Genomic DNA, 22,992 nt, shown 5'->3' with positions numbered 1-22,992 from the left:
GTTTCTATTTTATGGAGAAGGAGGTGGAGGCAGGGTGGGTCCCAAGGTGTCATTCAAGACACACAGCCGTAACTCTTTATTGAGAATATGCTAGGGCCCCAGGGATTGCTGTGTTCAAGTTGCAGACAAAAACAACCACTCATTGGAAGACAGGAGAGGAGTGTTTAGTTACAAAAGCAGTCAGCCATTCAGGTGTATCTATATTCAGTCAGCAAATAAAAGTTGTTCAGCTTGGTTGCTAATGGGACCCACTTTACTGAGGCTTTGTGTAGAACTCAGAGAGGAAGACGGCTTCAAGCAACGAACTACCCTGTGCTTTTCTTAGGACTAAAAATCTCAGGAAACTGGTGATGGATGAAAACCTTAGTCCCACTGGCACTGCACGAGGGGCCAGGAGAGCAGCAGCATCATAAGCCACAGGGTGGGGCAGCCCAGGCAGGGGCATTCTGAGCTGTTGGGGAGGGGTGGCAGCCAGGATGGGGCACTGTGAGCTGTCGGGGAGGGCATTGTGAAGTGTGGGGTGGGGCATTGTGTGCCACATGCCTGGGCTCCCATCTGGGCCAGTGGGCTTCAGTCTGTAGGTGACTACAGAAGGAGGAGGAGCTCCGTCTGTTCTCTCTTCAGGCAGTTGTTGTGTCTCTCAGTGCTTGTTGGGTTCACAACCTATTGAATAAGCGGACTGGTCTTCACCCTCGCAGACAAGTCAACTCAGGGGAAGCGGCAGGGTGCGGGCCTTGGCCTGCAGTCCCATCCGGGGCCGGGGCCGGGTTGTAAGGTGGGCAGACGAGCAGCAGGCAAGACCATCTCTGCAAGTGCAGCATAGCCTTGGCCTAGGGCAGCAGGAGTGTGAGCCCAAGCTGTGAGCAGAGGCCCAGGTGGTGGCAGACAGTAGAGGCCTCCCATGGGGAACATACCGACCTGTTGTGTGCGCCCCAGGATCAGCCCCGAGTTTGACCAGCAACAGGGGTCTGTGTGTCCCTCTGAATCTTAGATCTATAAGGCAGGAGCTGGGGACAGGATGGCAGGAGCTGGGGACAGGATGGCAGGGGCACCCATGGCTGCTGCTGTGCAGCCTGCTGCGGTGACTGTTGAAGTTGGTGAGGACCTCCACATGCACCACATCCATGACCGGGAGATGCCTGAAAGTAAGGAGGTGACGGGTGCCATCTGCCTTCTGCTTGCTTCTGGCTGCTGCTGTCCCCAAGGTCCCCTGGGAGGCACCGCCCACTTCGAGCTCCTTTCTGCCTGTAGCCAGCTTTCCCACGGGCTGGCCAGGAGCACAAGCTGGCTCTGCCTTGCATTCCCACCCCTTAGTCTTTCCCCACTGAGTCCAGTCAGTTTTTCTTTTCGCCTCCCCTCCCAATCGCCCGGTCCTGGCTCTCTCGTCTCATTCTCCCAGGCTGTCACGGGACCATTTATTTGTGGCTCTTCTTGTTGAATAAGCAGCAGTCAAATAAATGAGTTGATAAATTTTTATAAATGATTACATCATTTTTCTTTTCTCCTTCTATACATATAGCTTTGGAGTTTAACCCTTCTGCCAATCCAGGGGCAAGCACAATATTCCAGAGGAACTCTCAGACAGATGGTGAGACAACATTGTCTGTAGCTCTATTTATTATCCTGTGGAACTTTGTCGAGGCTTCTTTGGAATATTCTCTTCCTTTTCTCAATAAAAACTCAGATATTCCAACTTTCCAGTACCCATCTTATTTTTTCTTTGTACCTATCCAGATGGTACCTAAGTGAAGGAACCAGGTAAGTGACTAATTGTTTCCTTTGTTAAAGTAGCTAAATCTCAGGACAGTTCATATTCAGATATTTGGGGATTTCTTATTTAAAATCAGAATGGAGGTTGCTGTGGGAGAGGCTGTATGGTATTCTTAATGGGCTGCTTTAAGTTACCTTGATAGAAGCTGCTTAGTTTCTTCTAACTAATTTGAATGCAGAAGGAAAAAAAAAGAGGGTGGTTAAAATAATTGTGAAAGGTGTGAAACATCATGAAAATGCAGAAAAATGGCCGTGTGTTGGGGGAGGGTTTGTCAAAGGAGTTTACCCATGAGGCTCTGATTACTTTAAAATTCTTACTTTAACAGAAAATATGTCTCCAGATTTATTCTGGTGACTTAACAGATTTTATTTATCTCCTTGTTCTAAAAGAGAGGTGGGGCTCATGGTCAAAACTTTCAAAAGACATGAAATGTTAATGTAGACTTTTAATGTGTAATATAAAGATTGCAGGTTAAAATCTCCGACCTTCCCTGTAAGAGTGTTTGCTGCCGTGGCTCCCTCTTTGTCCTTTCCCCTCCTGACAATAGCATCTTGTTCAAAGATAAGAAAATTGGAGTTTTGGCCAGGCATGGTGGCTCTTGCCTGTAATCCCAGCACTTTGGGAGGCTGAGGAGGGCAGATCCCCTGAGGTCAGGAGTTCGAGACCAGCCTGGCCAACATGGTGAAACCCCGTGTCTACTAAAAAAATGCAAAAATTAGCTGGGCATTGTGGCGCATGCTTGTAGTTCCAGCTACTCTCGAGACTGAGGCAGGAGAATTGCTTGAACCTGGGAGGTGGAGGTTGCAGTGTGCAGAGATTGTGCCAGTGCACTCCAGCCTGGGTGATAGCGTGAGACCCCATCTCAAAAAAAAAAAAAAAAAAAAAAGAAGAAAGAAAGGAAGGAAGGAAGGGAAGGGAAGGAAGGGAAGAACGGGAAGGAAGGGAAAGAAAAGAAAGAAAAGAAAGAAAGGAAAGAAAGGAAAGAAAGAAAGTTGGAGTTTTGGAGTTTTTCCATCTCTACCCTGCTAGAAGAGGCGGGGGATGGGAGGCAGTAGAAAAGGGAAAACAATTAGTTGGTTTACCTCTAAAATTTTGCAAAGAGATGAATCTAAGTAGAAGTAATTCCAGGTAATAATATGATTCTTGAATAAAAACTAAAATTTTCAAGATAGAAAACATTGCATCACAATGAAATTAAATCCAGTTGGCTTATTGGTTTCATTTAAATGCCAGAGATTTCATTGTTGTAGAGGAAATGTCTTGAAGCTCTTCTATTTAAACTTTGGTTGGGCTCTTAATTTTTTAAGAGGTAGGACAATTAAGACTCATGATGAGTATGACTTTGTAACTTGGAAGTACTATCCTCACTTTTCAAGATATTTAAGGATTGCTTTAGAATAAACAAATATATGAATTAATTGATTATACACCTTTATACACAAAGCATGTAAGTAGTTGTGTAAACTTATACTCTCCTTGGTGATGTAAGGAAACCCTCTGAGTGATGTTACACACCCGTTAGTAGCGGGGTAGTGTTGGATGAGAGCCCAGAAATGGCTCTTTATTGTCATTCTTTAGGATTACAACACAGTCTATGTATGTCTCACTTGGCCCTTTCCAATACAAATAAGGCCTGTGTATGTTCTCCCTATGTATTGTTAATGAAAAAATGAAGACTTAGAGATATCACATGACTGTGGAAGACAGCTACTCAACAGAACTAAGGTTCTATGTCCTCAGAATGACATGGAAGTGACAGATATGCTGAATTTACTTTTTAAAAATTTTAAAAACTCTAGAATACATCTTATACTTTGCCTAAAAAATAGACCTGTCTTTTAAAACTTACTGCCATCTTGATTTATTTTATGCAAAGTTGATTTTACACAATTCAAAGCCAACATTTACCTCTTTTTTTTTTTTTTTTTTTTTTTTAAATAAAGGAGGGTGTCACTATGTTACTCATGCTGGCCTCAAATTCCTGACCTGGGTTCAAGTGATTTTTCCATCTCAGCCTTCTGAGTAGCTGGGACTACAAGCATGTGCCATCTTGCCTGGCTCTATCTTATGTCTATACATTCATTTCAATGGATAAGAATAAAAGTAGAGGTAGTGACATAGCCTAAATGCAGCAGTTGAATAAATGAATTGATAAAGTTTTATAAATGATTACATCTTTTTTCTTTTCTCCCTCTATACATATAGCTTTGGAGTTTAACCCTTCTGCCAATCCAGAGGCAAGCACAATATTCCAGAGGAACTCTCAAACAGATGGTGAGACAACATTGTTTTTTCCGCTGAGAGAAAGAATAAAAACTCTTGTTTGATCAGGTGTATTATAGGAAGTATTTAGAAAAACTCATATTGGTTTAAATTTTTCAACTTTTTGCATATTCACTTGTCTTATTTTAACATGTGATATACTTTCCTTTAGTTATCTTGTTAGTGAAAACATGTAAACTTTTTGTTTATACATTTTGCCATCTTTTTATCAACACAATTAATTTGTCATGTGACGGAGGAGTCATGGATTTCTCTTTATTCACAATTCTTGGTCCCTTTTCCCTTGCTCCAAAGAGTGCATTTTAAAGATGAATGATAGAACTTAGGCTCCAGCTTGGTTTTCATTTAAATAAATTAAAAAACGTAGCTGTTTATCATCGGGGATTGACTATGTCTTTTGGGCCTCCTCTCACACAGTCCTCTGACCACATTCATTTACCACATCCAAGTTCATGCTACTCAAAACTTTTAAGTTATTAACCTTTTCATTTGATGTAATGTAAATTTAAACATGCCCTACTCCTGCTTATTTTCCTTAATGTTATGCTAAATCCTCATTTATTTGCTAAAAAGCCATACACAGCCAAGTTTTCCAGTTGACTTAAACAGCAAGAATACAAGTGAGGGTTCCATAATAATATGTGAAGTAATGCAGCACAGTAAAACATGGGAGTTTGTAAACTTTGTTTGTATAGTTTGAGTAGACTTTGCCCATCTTGAGTCAGTTATTTGTGGTTAGAATTTGTGTTCATTTTTTACATTACTATAAAGAGATACCTAAGGCTGGGTAATTTATAACAAAAAGAAGTTTAATCAGCTTATAGATCTTCAGGCCGTACAAACATGGCTTCAACATCTACTTCTGGAGAGGGCCTCAGCAAGCTTACAATCATGATAGAAGGCAAAGGGGAAGCAGGTTTTTCCACATGGTAAAGAGGGAGGAGAGAGGGGAAGGGGAAAGGTACCACACTTTTTTTTTTTTTTTGAAGTGAAGTCTTGCTGTGCTGCCCAGGCTGGAGTGCAATGGCGCGATCGTGGCTCGCTACAACCTTCGCCTCCCAGATTCAAGCAATTTTCCTGCCTCAGCCTCCTGAGTAGCTGGGAGTATAGGTGAGCGCCACAACACCTGGCTAAGTTTTGTATTTTTGGTAGAGACAGGGTTTCTCCATGGTGGCCAGGCTGGTCTCAAACTCCTGACCTCAGGTGATCTGCCCACTTCAGCCTCCCAAAGTGCTGGGATTACAGGCTTGAGCCACTGCACCTGGCTGGTACTACACTCTTTTAAACTACCATAATGAGAATTTGCTTATTACCATGGGAATGGGACCAAGCCATTCATAGGGAATCCCCCGTCATTACCCAAACACTTCCCAGTACGCCCTAATGTTCAAGATAGGAACATTAAGGGTCACATGTTAACATGAGGTTTGGAGGGGAACATATCCAACACATATCAGAATTGTATTTCCCAGCTCCTTCCAGAGCCATGGGCTTCTCACACCTAGAGAGCATGGAAGCGGTAAAAGAAAAGCTATTCCATGTCCCTCACTCTTCAGTGGTAGGAACTTTTGCCTACAAGGCCCTTCCAGCATCAAAGGCAGAAGCAATGTAGGAAACAAAGCATGGCCCAAGTCCCTCTTGAGGCTTTTATTATTCTGGCCTTTTTTTAGAAAAACAAAAATGATTTTTTGTGCTGCAGACACCATGTCCAATTAGGTTTGTATACTCATTTTATAATTAAAATTTAGGCCAGGCTCTGTGGCTTATGCCTATAATCCCAGCTCTTTGGAAGGCCGAGGTGGGTGGATCACAAGGTTAGGAGATCAAGACCATCCTGGCTAATGCAGTGTAACCTCGTCTCTACTAAATCCAAAAAAAAAAAAAAATATATTAGCTAGGCGTGGTGGCACGTGCCTGTAGTCCCAGCTAGGTGGGAGGCTAAGGCTGGAGAATTGCTTGAACCTGGGAGGCAGAGAGATTGCAGTGAGCTGAGATCCCACCACTGCCTTCCAGCCTAGGTGACAGAGTGAGACTCCATCTCAAAAAAAAAAAAAAAAAATTTAAGACAGGTTACTTTCCAGTTGTGTAAAGACCCTTTTTTTTTTTTGTTTTGTTTTTAGTGACATATTAGTAGGTAACCACTAAGTGTGGTTCAAGATGCTCACAGGGATTCTGTTGCATCTAGAGATAGGTGCCTGGTCAGGAAGTAGTTCTTAGAGCTGTTAGCGCTTAGCTTCTGATAATTAAAGTAAGCTATGTGTAAATACCGAATGAGAGAATACTAATGGATCATGGCTCATATATACAACAGTCGAACTCTTTATTAGCTAAATTTTTCATCTGGCCTAATTTTTTTTGCCCTTATCTTTTGTACATGATGATTCTTTCATTTGTATGTAATAGAAACAAAAGGTAAAGTAGATGAAAAACTAAGTTTTTAGATTTGACTTTATGACATTAATTGTGCCAGATAATTTAAATTATAAATTATTGAAAATAATATTTTAAATGGAATTTTGTCTCATTTTACATAGGAGTAATCAGTAAGATGTTAACAGCTACTTTTATTTTATGGTATTTGTATCAGAAGTGACCAGTTTGGTTTTTTTTATTCTTAGTTGTAGAAATAAGAAGAAGCAATTGTACAAACCATGTAAGTAAACAGTCAAATAGTTACGAAATTGATAGTTTGACATAAAAGTTGTCTCTCTTGATTTCTTTAGATTACAATGTGGACCCACTGGCGATAGCATGGACCTCTTTTTGTGGATTTTCTAAATCTCTTCTATTTTCCTAAGTATTAAATTTATCCAGAAAAGTCTTTAGCTTAGTGTGTCCATCTTTTAAAGATTTCTGATATTTAAGTTAAATTTCAATAGTCTGGTTGTGATAAAAAAGATCTGCCTTAAGACTGGGCATCGTGGCTCACGCCTGTAATCCCAGCACTTTAGGAGGCCAAGGTGGACAGATCATCTGAGGTCAGGAGTTTGAGACAACCATGACCAACATGGTGAAATTCTGTCTCTACTAAAAATACAAAATTAGCCGGTCACGGTGGTGCATGCCTGTAATCTCAGCTACTCAGGAGGCTGCGGCAGGAGAATTACTTGAACCCGGGAGGCGGAGGTTGCAGTGAGCTAAGATGGCGCCATTGCACTCCAGCCTGGGCCAGAGAGTGAAACTCTGTCTCAAAAATAAATAAATAAGTAAAAAGAAAAGAAAAGAAAAAAAACTGCCTTAAATATTTAATCTTATTTTTAATGAAATAACAAAACTAGAATAGCTAAGTTAATTGCCAGCACTGTCTTTTGACTTTCTATCACAGCAGGTAAAAGCATACCTTCCTCACTACACCATGATCTTATTTTTCTCCCTCCTTTTCTTCCAATTGTAGCACAAGTTTTACTAAATCAGTAATATTTACATGATTATGACTGCAAATATTATTCACTGCTAAGTCATATGGTGTTTTCACTGTGCCTCTGCATTACATGTCCTTCACCCTGTCTCTGAAACAGTTCTGAAATCTGAGCACTTCCGCAATTCTCCTGGATCTTCCCTTTTTTCCTAGCTGATGTTAGTTTATCCATCCAAATATAGTAAGTAGCCTCTGGGTGGTCTGTTTGCTTTCACATCCATTATTTTTTAGCGTGAAGCTAATTTTCTGACTATATTCCTTTGCTTATTTTCTAATAGGTGTTTTCCCCCAAGTGTTGTAGCATTTATCACATGCCTTTCAAAGATATTTTCTGTCTGTGAAAACACATTTGTTCCTTTTTTTCTTTGTAGGAGGGCAACTTTCTTTGGCCTTTTGTCATCCTAGTTCAGTATGGAGTGGCTTTCCCTAGATAGGCTCGATGTCTGCTTTTCTGTGCTAGCTCCTTAAAGTCTTTTGGGATCTCATATAACTGCTGTCTTGTGTGGGATCGCCTGAGTCCCTGATTCTGTCCCTGAGTGCCTGATTTTCCTTCTGTCCTGTTATCCTCTCTAGTTGTACTTGAACACATTTTCCTGGGTAGAGATGTTCAGAGAGCTGACCAGTCTTAAAATCCCTCCTCTTTGACAGAGAGGACACCTCTAGGTTAAATCTATATTTTATGGTTCTGAAGACATTTCGCAGTTGTGCTCTTATTACAGTGTTGTTCTTGAATCTATTGCCAGTGTGTGACACATTATTTACAACCAGGTTTTAGGTATCTATGGAAGCTTTTTAGGATCTTCTATAACTCTGAGGTGCTGAAATTTTATAATAACAGCTTGGTGGGAGCTGGGCGCGGTGGCTCACGCCTGTAATCTCAGCACTTTGGGAGGCTGAGGTGGGTGGATCACGAGATCAGGAGTTCAAGACCAGCCTGGCCAATATGGTGAAACACCATCTCTACTAAAAATAGAAAAACTAACCAGGAGTGGTGGTGCACACCTGTAGTCCCAGCTACTTGGGAGGCTGAGGTAGGAGAATCACCTGAACCGAGGAGGCAGAGGTTGCAGTGAGCTGAGATTGCACTACTGCACTCCACCTGGGCAATAGAGAGAGACTCCATCTCAAAACAAAAAAAAAGCAGTCACAGCTTGGTGGGGATCTTTTCATTTTATTGAGGCTGCTAAACCTGCGAACTATCTCTTCTTGAGAATTTTTTATTTTCTCTGTTACTTTTTTACTAGTAGTCTTGTTATTCAGATGCTAGGCTGCTTAGACCAGTATACAGGCATTGGTTCTTAATTTTTCCCCTTCTATTTTTTTCAGTTTTTCTACTTCTGGGATATTCTGTCATTTTATCCTCTACTATTTCTATTGAATTTTATATTTTTTGAGAGTGTTTTAAGATTTGTTTTTAAGTTTTTCTCCTGGTTTTGACTGCTCTCATGAATTCCTTTTTTCTGTTGTTTTGATCTCTTCTGTTGGAGGCTTCTCTCCAATGTGTGGTGGTCCCTGGTCTGCTTTATTTGGAAGCAGGACTTTCTGTTAACTGATATTTCTCACTGTGAGGTTTTTCTGGCTCAGAGATACCATGGCTTAAACCTGAGATATATGGTTTGGGATGGGAATTGTGTTGAATTTGTAGATTGCTTTTGGCAGTATGGTCATTTTCACAATATTCATTCTACACATTCATGAGCATGGGATGTCTTTCCATTTGTTTATGTCCATGATTTCATCCAGCAATGTTTTGTAGTTCCCAACAGCATATCAAAAAAATACTCCAACCTGGCGCGGTAGCTCACGCCTGTAATCCCAGCACTTTGGGAGGCCGAGGCGGGCGGATCACGAGGTCACGAGTTTGAGAACAGCCTGGCCAACATGGTGAAACCCTGTCTCTACTAAAAATACAAAAATTACCCGGGCATGATGGTGCATGCCTGTAATCCCAGCTACTCAGGAGGCTGAGGCAGGAGAATAGCTTGAACCTGGGAGGTGGAGGTTGCAGTGAGCCAAGATTACCCTACTGCACATTCCAGCCTGGGTGATAGAGGGAGACTCCATCTCAAAAATAATAATAATAATCCACCATGATCAAATGGGTTTCATACCAGGGATGCAGGGATGGATTAACATACACAAGTCAATGAATGTGACACACCACATAAACAGAATTAAAAACAAAAAATCACATGATCATCTCAATACACACAGAAAAAGCATTTGACAGAATGCAGCATCCTTCTATGATTAAAACCCTCAGCAAGATCGGCATACAAGGGTCATACCTCAATGTAATAAAAGCCATCTATGACAAACCCACAGCCAACATAATACTGAATGGGGAAAAATTGAAAGCATTTCCCCTGAGAACTGGAACAAGACAAGGATGCCCACTCTCACCACATCTTTTTTTTTTTTTTTTTTTAAACAAACATAGACTTTATTAAATGCTGCTCAATCCCCCAGTGAAGATCTTTTATTACAAAACAAAACAGTTTTCCACACAACTGCAAGTTAAGAGATTGGAATGGTACTCTGATAACAAAAGATGTAAGAAACACTTGACCAAGTAAAAACATAGAAGACTTCTGTACAGTCAACATTTTCAGAGCTCTACAGAGGAAGCCTACTGCATTTCCTTTAAATAAAGCCAGACAGTGACAACTAGTGCTCTGTATCACCACACTGTGGGACTCAAAGCCTCCATCCCTAGGTCAGGAGGGACTAGGTGAAGGGCAGGTCATGAGGACTGGAAAGGCCCTGCCTTCAGCCTTTGAGAGGAGGAGGAGGAATGAGTTGAGAGGCAAGCTGGGTAATTCACCTGAGCTGCCTCTACCCATCCGTTACCACTCTGGGGAATTGCAGAGGAAGGGGGATATTCATGAGGAACAATCTGAAGAATTTTGGTTTACTGTCCCAGCTTTTATTTATATTTTGTGCTTTAAAAAGCCTGGAGATTTAAGGTTTTGTCTAAATTCCAGAGTACAGTAATATATTTCTTGAGGAAGGGGTTAGGGCAGGTAATTCCCCCCATCATATTTCTGGGTGAGACAAAGAGAAGGGTAAGGATGATACCTTAGTTTTATTTTAGGAAGTATTCTTTTTCCTAGGACGTAACTAAGGTTTGCAGCAGTCACTCTCACCACTTCTATTCAACATAATACTGGAAGGCATAGCCAGATCAATCACACAAGAGAAAGCAATAAAAGGCATCCAGATCGGTAAAGAGGAAGTCAAACTGTTGCTGTTTGCTGATGATATATGATCATATACCTAGGAAACCCTAAAGACTCTTCCCAAAAGCTCCTAGAACTGATAAATGAATTCAGCAAAATTTCAGGAGACAAAATTAATGTACACAAATCAGTAGCTGTGTTATACCCCAACAGCAACCAAGCTTAGAATCAAACCAANTGAGGAGGCCCCTATGTGGCCAGGAGATGGTGGTGATGGCTGCATCTTGCAGTCATTTTCTTTGCTTTCCACAGTGTGTTACTTGTTTCTCCTATTTCCTATGTGGTCAATGTTTTAATATTAACTCATAGTCATAGTGTAGTATTAGTACTTTATGTGAAATGAAATGTTTTTTATAATGTAGCCATGGCCTACCAATAGCATATTTTCTTTTAGATTCAGTAATATATATTTTGCTTCAGTGACTTTATATCCTTATTTGTTGCCCAAATTAGTTTTTCATATACAAAACATCCAATATTACCCTGGTCCCATCGTTTCTTCTGATATCCATTGTCCTGTGATTTCTCCTGGAAAGTCAATTGTTCATCTGTCCATTTCACTCTGTGAAGTCATACAGGTCTATCTATGTAGAACTTCTGTGATCCAATTTATTCCCTGTGTGAAACTGGGCAATTTATCAATCTGGGAATGTGTTTCTTCATGTGCAAATCAGAGATAACACTTACCTCACAACATTGTTTAGAGCATTAAAAGAAATATAATACGGTATCTTTCACACAGAATTTCCCTGGGTGTGAATTGAACAATGTCAGTTTTTCTCCAATTTAATGTGAAAACTGACTATATAAATAAACAACAACAACAACAACAACATGTATAAAAGAAAAAGGAAAAATATCAATAAAAATCATTATAAAATGTATACATATTAAAATATTATCGAGGCCTATACAAATTGAGTTTTCATCAATGATAAGGATTGTAACTTATATTGTGGTTAATGCAAGAAGCATTATCAAGGAGAATCACATGTCTAGAGCAAAGTGATATTAACAGTGTTTATGTTTGAGCCAGATGGAACTCCTCATAGGAGCACACAGTGCTCATCTCCTCCCACCTTTGAATTCAAAGAAATCGTGTTTGTAGGCCAAAATTGGTCATAGAGGAAATATTCAACACCACTAAATTAAGCAAACTAAAAATACAGCAGTTTTTCTTAGTGTACTGGTTGTTAAATACATACTAAACCACCACCAGGTGGTATAGGCCCTCATAAATGGTAAAATAAAAATGGGACTGCTTAGTTTCTATTTTGTTACTCTTTATTTCTGAAGAGAATGAGCTCAAATTTTAACAGTAGAGACAAAAATATAGTTATGAGAGAATCAGACTTTCAAGTATGTGAGGCTATTTTAAGGAAGGATATAGATGTTCTAAATTTATCCTAGCCAAGAAAAAAAAAGTGTTTGGTTGGCTACAAATGAAAATCAATAAAATCCTCCCATGGGATTATTGTTCAGTCTAAACCAAGGGCCAATTTTTTTTTTTTTTTGTAAAGGATCATATTGTAAAAGTGTTGGTCTTTATCAGCCTGTTTCTGTCAACTAACAAACTCTGCTGCATTAATATAAAAGTAGCCATAGACAAAGAATGTAACTGTAAATGAACAAATATAATTGTGTTCTAATAAAATTTTATTTATATATCAAAATTTACATTTAATATAATTTTAACATGTCATGATAAGTTATTCTTTGGGTTTTTTTCAATGAGTAAAAAATGTATAATCTACATATAGTCTGCTTGCTATACTAAGTGAGGTATCGGGCCAGATTCAGCTTGAGGAGGATGGCTAGCTAAGTCTTAATGTAAACAATATGTGTTATTTAGTATTCCTTTGAAGTGATCAACTTGGTTATAATCATGGTAAGCTGGCAAGTGAGTTGTAAGATAAGGCCTATTAGGGGCTATATTAGTTAAGGTTCCCCAGAGAAACAGAACCATAGCTGAGATGGATAACTAAGATAGATGTAGACATAGAGGTAGAGATAGAGATAGAGATAGATGAGATAAAGATACAGATGATAGAGATAAATATAGATGACACAGAGATACAGATACTGATACAGATGAGATAGATAGAGATAGAGACAGAGATAACTAGAAGAAGATAATTCTTGGGAGGAATTGACTCAAAGGATGTCGAGGCTGAGAAGTTCCACAATCTCCTGCCTGCATGATGGAGACCCAGGAAAGTTAGTGATATAGTTCAACCTAAGCCCAAAAGTCTGAGAACCAGGTGTTCCAATATCGGAGGACAAGAGAAGATGGATGTCCCAGCTCAAGAAGACAGATTAAATTTACCCTTCCTCTGCCTTCTTGTTTTATTTGGGCTCTGAATAGATTGAAGGATGCCCATAGATATTGGTGAGGATGATCTTCACTCAGTCTACCTCTTCAAATGCTGATTTCTCTGGAAACACAGACACACTCGGAAATAATGTTTTATCAGCCATGTGGGCAACCCTTAGCCCAGTAAAACTGACACATGAAATTAATCATCACAAGGAAGTCTGGGACAATTCACATCTTTGTTAATTTAAATAGACACATGAAGAAATTATTTTTTCTCTCTCTTTTTTTCCTTCTTTCTCTTTCTTTCTCTCTTTTTGTTTTTAACTAAAGGACATTTGGTAAGCACATGAAACCAGAGAATTGCAGTAGCCATATGGCTACTATGAGGTGAGAAAAAGGAAAGTTTTTGCATCCTGCAGATCTGCCCCATCTATGGCCTTTGTAACTGAGATGACAAATATGTTCCTATCTAAGCTTTAGTAACGTCTTCCACTACCTGTATGTTAAAACATTTTAAAAGATAAAACTAAAAATACAAAATTGTGTCCTTTTAGAGTGGAATAAAGTTGGCTTCCATAAGCTCAAATGTGAATTTTATACTGATTCTGGCTGAATTTTTCAGATAATTTTAGAAAAGTATCTAAAAGTACTCTGTAAATCTAGTGTTAATTATTAGACATTTTTTTTTCCAAATGTTATAGTGTTAGATGAAGAAAGTATAATCACTAGGGATGAGTTTAATTTCTTTAAGAAAGACAGATATCAGGATCCTCTAATAATACATTGCATGTCCACTAAAGTCAGAGGTATGTATTTGGTAATGTACCTTACTGTATTCTTTTGGACATGAAGGAGCAATATGGATTAGGTAATGGAATAATTTGGTAAATTATTTAATGATTAATTGATATACTTACATATTACTAACAAATAAAATGGTTTTAACCTGAAAAATCCATTTTTTGTTTATATTCTGGTAACATTTTCATCATTGTCTTAGACATGTTCATCTGTCAAACACATGAAAAATGAAACAACTCTAAGGATTAGCTAATAGGTTGAATGATAAAATAAAAACCAATATAGATGTCTGTTCATTATAATTATGAAACAGCTGTTAGTCAATAAAACTAAATAGGAAAGACCCTTAAATATTACGTATTTAACAATAAACCACACACATGTAATGACAATGCTAGGATGAGAGACATATGTTTTAAAAAGAAAGATTTTACTACAACAAGCAGTGTTTAGCTAGCTAGGCTGTCAACCAAGGGTTGGCAAATTATGGCCTGCAAGCCATATCCAGCCAATATGTTTTGTAAATAGTTTTATTGCAGCATGGACACACTCATTCATTTGTGTATTGTCTATAAGTGCTTTCTCACTGCAACAGCAGAGTTGAATTGTTGTATAGAGATTATATGGCCCACAAAACCTAAAATCAGCCTCTTTCCCTTTACAGTAAAAGTTTATTAATCCTGCCTAAAAACAATTTAGCAGAGTAATTTGGCTGCAAGGAAAAGAATGATTTTCTCTTATAAGTTGAATGTCTGGACAAGGTTAATGAGAGCTATGTTTTTCTCCAAGTAGGGTATTCTGGATGTGCAGTTGTTATGCATATTTTAACAGGAAGACACTTAAGAGTGTTCAAATATAGGACATCCAAATGACATAGTGGTTTAAAATAATATTGTCAAGTGTGGCTAACTAGGACCATGTTTTTCCTAAAAAATGGAGGAAAATGGCAAGATAGGATAGTTTTGGCACATAAATTGCATCACATTTTTGAGAGTCTGTCATTTGAAGGCATGGTTTAGTCTAATCTTAGTTTATCTCAAATGTAAGTTCAGAAATTATGGATGTTACAGCAAGACATAATTTGACTCTAAATCAGCAAGTACTTCCAAATATTCAGAACTATCTGGAAGTGAAAACGGCTGCCTCTGTAGACAGACAGCAAGTTTCTTATCTCAGAGCCCTGTAGATAGACCATCTGTGCAGGTTATAATTAGGAGATTCATGAATGTGATAATGATGACATAGTCCCATTGACAATGAGGCTTTTAGTCGTACAGATTAAAGTAAATATGTACTCTATTGTGCAAACCTCCCAGTAATTAAGATTAAACTTAATCTTGGGCTACAAGTAGATAAAAAGTATTCCCAGTTAGATTTTACATGTATACATTTGAAACTATTAATTTTTAAAAAATAAAGCAATGACTTTTTAAAAAGTTTTATCTGTTTATTTATTTATTTTTATGGAGTCTCACTCTGTCGCCCAGGTTGGAGTGCAGTGGTGTGATCTTGGCTCACTGCAACCTCTGCCTCCCAGGTTCAAGCAATTCTCCTGCCTTAGCCTCCCGAGTAGCTGGGACCACAGGCATGTGCCACCATGCCCGGCTAATTTTTGTATTTTAGTAGAGACGGGGTTTCACCATGTTGGCCACGCAGGTCTCGAACTCCTGACCTCTGGTGATCTGCATGCCTCAGCCTCCCAAAGGGCTGGGATTACAAGCGTGAGCCACTGCGCCCAGCCAATTTTCCCATTTTTGACACACTAATTCTAAAGTAAACTTTCCCCTTTATTACTTGCAGATTTATTTCAGGTGTTTTTCAGTTCCTTCTAATTTCAGCTCCTCAGTTGAAATTTGGTTCACATTAATGATGGTTATCTGTTCTTGGCATATAGAAAATACAAATATAGGACTTTTACTGAATTCTGTTTTTTAAAAGTTCTAAGGAAAAAGCTATTACATCCACATATGTGTGTAAAATGAAGCGTAGACCTAAGAACTACTGTGAATAAACAGCTTGACTTAATAAAAGAGAGTACATTGAATTTATGTTAAAGCTAAGAATCTGTGAATTCTTGAGTACTGCCTGCCAGGAACACTATTATGTCAAAAATAACAAAAAGGCTTATTTGACATGATTTTGCTGATCACTAAGCCCACTGAGGGGAGCCCTTCAAGGTTTATGTGAGAAGTAGTCAGTTTGTTTTTGTCTTACTGGTGCAGAAGAAATGCTTTTTATTGCCCATGATCTCCAAGGATGGCACTGAGCTCCACAAAGCAACCACTGGGGAATATTAGGTAAACAGCATGAATCTGTTGTTATAAAACAAGCACAGTTTTAAAAACATTTAAAGTAATTCGCGAGTTGGATGTTTCCTGATAGGTATACTTTTCAGTTCAGGCATTTAAAAAGAAAAAGTCTGCTGTGTACCTTAATTTTCACTTTTACTTTGGTGTTTTGATGTCTATAGAAATGGGCGGTTTCTCTACTTCTTTCCCAGAAATTTAGCTCCAATGCTGACATGAGCACAAAGACCTTATGTATTGTGCTGAGAAATATGTTGTGTCTTAAGAATAAAAATTTATTATTAGAGTTAGTCGATGCATCACAGATATCCTTTCTGACAAGAGGAACGCTGAAGCGCAGGCACTGTGTTGGGCTATGGTTCTCAATGGAAAAATAAAGCTTTTCAAAACGTTAGTCACTGCCATCCTAGATGTTTCTTTAAGTCATTTTTACAACTTGTTTTGGTAGATTCTAAGAATCAGTCTTACATTATATTTTTCTATGGCTTACTGTTAAAATCTTATTCATAAAAACAACTATCATGCATAGAAGTAGTATATACCAACATCATAAACCAGAAAGTAATTTATATTTAACCCTCATAACAATACTTCAGAGTAAAAATTATCTCATATTGTAGAGGAAACACAGGCTCAGGTAGGATACAAATTACTTATATCACAAATTAGTAAGTGATGGAGCTAGAATACAAACAAGATCGGCCTATTTACAAAAATCAATAATTTTTCCTCTATAACATATTATCATTATATGCCTTTGGTTTTTAAGTGAAATGCACTCAACTTCACATTTTAAAATATGCTACAAATGTACCCATAAAGTAAGTGAACATGACCATTGAGTGGCATCACAATTATTAAAAAGTTTGCCTTGAGAACAAAGACAGTATGACCCTCAGGGAACTGAATTACATACCCAAAGGGCACATGTGCCATCTACCTGGGCTCAATGGGGGTTTTCCAATGGATTCTTTGTAAATAGGTGTTGCACATACTTCTGTGTCTTTAAGCTTTCCTTTATAAGTCCAGACCTACTTCTGATGGTGATGAGTTTCTTTCAAAACCTAACCCTAGATATGGGGTCAGTTTCAGGCAAAATTGTGAGTTGCTAGCTAACAAAAGTAGCTAATATTTTAATGAAATGTCTTATTAAGCTAAATGCCAAACACTATTCATTATATATATTAATCAGTTTAGTTATCACAATTTTATGAAGTAGATATGACCACCATTTTTATTTATCAGTTGAAGAAACTAAGACACAGAAAAGTAAAATACCTTACCTAAAGTCATGTTGCTTGTGGAGAAGTTGCAATTCATCTTGGTTGTCTTGACCTAGAGTCTGCGTGCTGGATGACTTTTAGACTGTTACGTGTGCATGCAGAGTTCAGTGCTTGTCTGGTCCCACTCCCTCCTACCGTTCTGTCCCCTAGTGACTTCATCCTGTTGCCTACTTCTCAAGACTACTCCTCTTCTTGGACACTTTTTCATATTCCAGAACTAATCATTCTGTTTCTTTTCTTTCTGCTCATCATGCCAAAGGCAAAGTTAGCAGGGTAGCTGACATAAAGGAATTCATACTAAACAATGGCATGCTTAATTTGTAAAATTTCCCAGAGTTAAATAGGTAGACTGAAAGGTGTAATTTCTTCTTTGAAGAAAACAATGTTGAATTTTACTTAAATGAATGATAAATATAATTTTTATATGTATTTGCAATCTGCATGAATAATATATCCCATCATGCTTCACGTTCTCACACTCTTATACCATTAAGGATCTCTACATCTATCACCAATCAGCTACCACCTCTCTTCCTCAGCTGCATTATGTCAGGTCTGAAAATTAAATTTTAAAAGTAGCTCCTAAGTTTTAAACATTTTTAAATATTTTTCCTGGAAGGACGTGATGAGTAACCTGATTGTCAGCAAATGCCTTAGGTATTAAGGAGAACAATCCTAATGGCAATAGCTAATAATTTTTGGCAGGGCCAAGTTTTAGTATCTCTTTGCAACTGTGTGACAGCATGATCATATTAATTCTTATTACAAACCTATGAAGTGGCTATGCACTTTAATTTTATAAGGGAAAAAACAGGTCCTTAGTCTAAGTAACTTGGCTCTGGATTTGAACTTCAATGTAGCTACCTCTATAACTTGACCTTTAAACATTATACCACCTTATATGTCAAACTTACCTTGAAAGGCAACCAGCAAACCAAGTAAATAAAACAGTAAGAACAACCTATAATAAAAAGCCTTGTCAGCCAGGTGCAGTGGCTTACACCTGTAATCCCAGAATTTTGGGATGCTGAGTGGGTGGATGGTGTGAGCCCAGGAGTTTGAGATCAACCTAGGCAACACAGTGAAACCCTGTTTCTACAAAAAAAAAAAAAAAAAGAAAAAAAAATTATATAGGTGGACATGGTGGTGCTCACCTGTAGTCCCAGCTACTCAGGAGGCTGAGGTAGAAGGATTTCCTGAGCCCAGGAGGCAGAGGCTGCAGTGAGCCGAGATAGTGCCGCTGCACTCCAGCCTCAGCAACAGAGAGAAACTATTTCTGGAAAAAAAAAAGAAAAAGGACTTATCATTATCTAATTCAATATATTCCATAATAATCAAAAAATACCATTGAATGAATGGGGAAGAAAATTAGATCAACTGCTGTGAAGTCAACTTGTTTACTCCTGATCAAGAAATAGCAGCAGATTTTACCTCTGTGGTATTAGTAAAACGTATCTTTGCACCGAGCGCAGTGGCTCACGCCTGTAATCCCAGCACTTTGGAAGGCCGAGGCGGGCGGATCACGAGGTCAGGAGATGGAGACCATCCTGGCTAACAGAGTAAAACCCCGTCTCTACTAAAAATACAAAAAAATTAGCCATGCGTGGTGGCGTGTGACTGTAGTCCCAGCTACTTGGGAGGCTGAGGCAGGAGAATGGTGTGAACCCGGGAGATGGAGCTTGCAGTGAGCAGAGATTGCACCTCTGTGCTCCAGCCTGGGCGACAGAGCAAGACTCCATCTCAAAAAAAAAAAAAAAAAAGTATGTATATGTGTATGTATATATAATCTTTGCTTTGGTTCCAAATATATTTTTAAATGTTTGATATATGGGGATACATCACAGTGTATACTGTCAAATTACTTTAAGTGAGTTATAAATAGAAGAGGAAAATCAAAATTGGAAATTTGTAATAGCCTTAAATCCCTCAGTTGATATTAAAAATACTAAATTCGGGGCTGGGCACGGTGGCTCATGCCTGTAATCCCAGCACTTTGGGAGGCCGAGATGGGTGGATCACGAGGTCAGGAGATGGAGACCATCCTGGCTAACATGGTGAAACCCCATCTGTACTAAAAATACAAAAAATTAGCCTGGCTAATATATAATATAATATATGATATATGTAATTATATATAATAATTATACATGATATAATTATATGTCACATATGATGTAATTATATATCACATATAATATGATGTAATTATATATCATATATAATATATATTAGCCTGGATAATATATGATATATATAATATATATTATATATATAAGAAAAAATAGATACAGCACTTACTTTTTCTATACCCCTAAGTGTTTTAATTATTTCTATATTTGGAAATGAATTCATAATCTATTAGTCACATTATTTGAAATTTAAAATTATAATTCTATTTGTTTCAGATAAAAGCCTCGTCTTTTAAAACATACGTTTGGATGAATAAACAAAGCAAACTTGCTATGACTTTCATGTAAACTACTTTATCATCCTATATTGCTCCATTGAGTTAGTGAGGTCAGGGTTTTGATAGAATGAGAACATTCATAGAGTGAATTGCAGACATATTTGAAGGTTTTTAAAAATGATGTTGGCTTTGTCTAGGGCTGAGGGTGATGTTGCAGGGCAAGTGTAAAGGACAGAGTCACATAGAGACTCCTGAGAACTAGAAAGCAACCAGTGAGTCCCAGCATCTGAAAGCAAGAAAGTGTCAGTGTAGTTCCGTATAAATTTAGTAAAACATAAAGCAAGCACTCAATTGTTTTCCAACACAATATGCTAATTGGAGTGGCAGAATTGTATGGTAGAAAGAACATACAAATGGCAAATATATTCACAACACTGTGCCAAGTGCAGTGAGAGGTACAGTGACATAAAAACGTGCATTTTCAGACATTACAGCCAGTTTGAGGATTTAATATATTCATCATGTACAGAGATCCAAAATTTCCTTGAGTATCTATTATGCATGCTGAATGCTAGGAAATGTGTGCTAAGTATTTTATTCTGGATTCTCTCAGATAAAACTGACCTCATAGCTCTGAGTTAAGTGATTTGATATTTATCACATAAGAAAATTGAAGTACAAATGAGGAAATCGAGGTACAGACACATTAAGCAACTTGTCCATGACTATACAGCTGCTACGCAGAGCATCTGGGATTCAAATCTAGGAATGAGTGAAGAATTTTATTACTAATTGCATAAGTAAATACATACGTCTAACCCAGTCATATATTCTTTGTTGGGTCTATGACCCAATATTGTAAAAAATAATTATAGAATTAGATTTTCTGTTTATTTGAGTGCAAAATTTACTTCACAAAATTATAATTCTGTTGTTTAAATATTGAATGTATAGTATGAATTATTCTCTAATAGTAGTATCTGTTTTAAAGTCACACATTGGTAAATATTGCCTTAATAATGGTTATGAGTCAGGAACTGTTCTCAGCACATGTTATACCAATGAATCCTTTGAAATAGTTAATGTGGTAAGTGTAGACCAAATCAACCGATAATTAGCTAAGCCTCAGAGGATTTGAGTGCTGTATCTATATTTATATGGCCAGTGACTAGAGAAGTTGAGTCTTAATCCCAGTGATCTGACAGCAGTGATCTCATTTGTGTATATGATTCCAGAATCACTGTGGGAGAATGTGAACCCATAGTTAGACAAAGCATAGTTTCCAGCAACAACTAGAGTCGTATCTTGCTCTGGGAGTGAAGAAAATACGTCATGATAATTTGGTATTATTGTAATGTGAAAAGCGTAAAGAGAATAACTCACAAGGAAAATATTAAAAAGTTTTCTGAAGCAAACTTCCCTTATAGCTTCCAGATTAATGTGCTTGCATATTCTAAGCAATGTTTTCCACAGACAGATTTTCTGTGTAAGCAGAAAGTGGCTTAATTTAAGGAGGTACAAAGGATGGTGGAGTATTTTGTGTTGACTACAGAGGTTGGCTGCCATTTGTTAGTGCCGTAAAATTTTGTAAAGCTGCTCTGAGATTCTTTGAAATTCATTTATAACAATGAGACTGGATACTTTACCATCTTCTGCAAATGTTTCCTAGGAGATTTAGTAACTCATGTTCCCTACTTTCTGTAGTTTATTTCCATTCTATGATTGTTCGTCTTTTGAAATAATTTCAACAATTGAATCTGTTTAATTTGTCTGGTTCTGAGAAAACATTAGCTAGATGACAAATTTAACAGTTTAATCCAACAGGCCTTGAGTGGTATATATATGCATGTGCTACTAAAGAAGTAGAGAAATTAACCCCAGGTCTTCAATATTAAAAAATGAAAAAGAAGGTAGGGGATGGAATCTTGATAGCCACTTTGGTAATGAAGCAAAGTGAGAGAAAATATCATCCTGGTGCTCTAGCGTGAGTACACTTAATGGCAAAAGAAGTGAGAACTGACCACCTGCTCATCCACATGGTGAGATACGAACAAATACCTCTTCTTGAGAATGAATGAGTGGATATATGAATGAATAGGTGAATGAACAAATGAAGGCCTATCTGTGAATAACCAAACTGGAAACCCACAGTCAGTTTACAAGCTTCTTGAGGATTTGGTCATAACTTGAATATCTCACTGAGAGCTCACCCTTTATATGGACTTAGTTCATTTACTTTCCCATTTCTTGTTGAAGGTCCTTAGTACTCTGCTCAAAGGCTGAATTCCTAAAAATATACTATCACCATTAAAAAAGAACAAAAGAAAATTTTGGAGGTGAATAAGTATGTTCAGTACCTTGGTTGTGATGACGGTATTGGTATATGCACACATGTCCAAACTCATCCAAGTCAATATATTAAAGGTGTACAATTTTTATATCAATTATACCTCAATAAAACTTCTAAAAATGATTTAAAACTGAACAGCAACAACAACAAAACACTTACGAAACAACAGAAGTTTCTGTCCCTGTTCTAAATGTTAATTTTAAAGATTTGATTAGGAATTTATTTTTTAGTGCAGAAACATGATTTTTTTTCTCAAAACACAACCATTGTAATACAGAGTTAGTTAAAATCTACACATTTCCCTTCATAAAGGCAGAGGCCCTCATGCAACAATCATCTTTAGAAATAGAAGTCCCTGTAAAACCACAATGCATGATTTTTTTTGACTGTTTATGCATTAACAGCATTTTTTGTTTTTAGCCTTGTAAATACATCAGAAATAGATCTCCTGGCTGTGTTTGCATGGGTTCCTTAGAAATGACTTAAATATAAGCAAACCATATTACTTAAACAATGTTAAGCTATGCTGTAGCATTGTATTACTGCTTTGAGAAACATATGTAGTTCAACTGAATATTGTAGCAGTAATTCATGTTCATAGAAAAATCAATCAAAGGTTTTGACAAGTTCGAGACAGGTAAGGAAATAAAGGTCAGGCATTGTATTGCAAGTTCCCTATTCTGAACTGTAGTTCTTACAAATAGGCTTCTGAGGTCCCGAAGCTTTAGCAGGCCTCTTACATATGCCTTCATTGTCTGTTCTTTCAATGACATTCAGACATTTCTTTCTTTCTCCCTCCCATTGTGTCCGAGTCCCT

At 37.8% G+C, this 22,992-nt stretch overlaps 1 protein-coding gene across 1 annotated transcript; it reads left to right on the top strand.

The window, feature by feature from the left end:
* The first annotated feature begins 949 nt into the window (after nt 1-949).
* On the top strand, nt 950-8,135 carry LOC112631035 (arf-GAP with GTPase, ANK repeat and PH domain-containing protein 5-like). Its single transcript, XM_025395535.1, has 5 exons — nt 950-1,145; nt 1,520-1,588; nt 3,977-4,045; nt 6,673-6,707; nt 8,121-8,135. Exons 1-5 carry the CDS (start codon nt 1,019-1,021, stop codon nt 8,133-8,135), a joined length of 315 nt encoding a protein of 104 aa, XP_025251320.1. The 5' UTR covers nt 950-1,018.
* Nucleotides 8,136-22,992: the final 14,857 nt, after the last annotated feature.

The sequence above is a fragment of the Theropithecus gelada genome, chromosome 9, assembly GCF_003255815.1.
Source record: "Theropithecus gelada isolate Dixy chromosome 9, Tgel_1.0, whole genome shotgun sequence".
Classification (NCBI taxonomy): Eukaryota; Metazoa; Chordata; class Mammalia; order Primates; family Cercopithecidae; genus Theropithecus; species Theropithecus gelada.
Note: the sequence above shows the minus strand (reverse complement) of the source record. Positions and strands in the feature narration are given on the sequence as shown.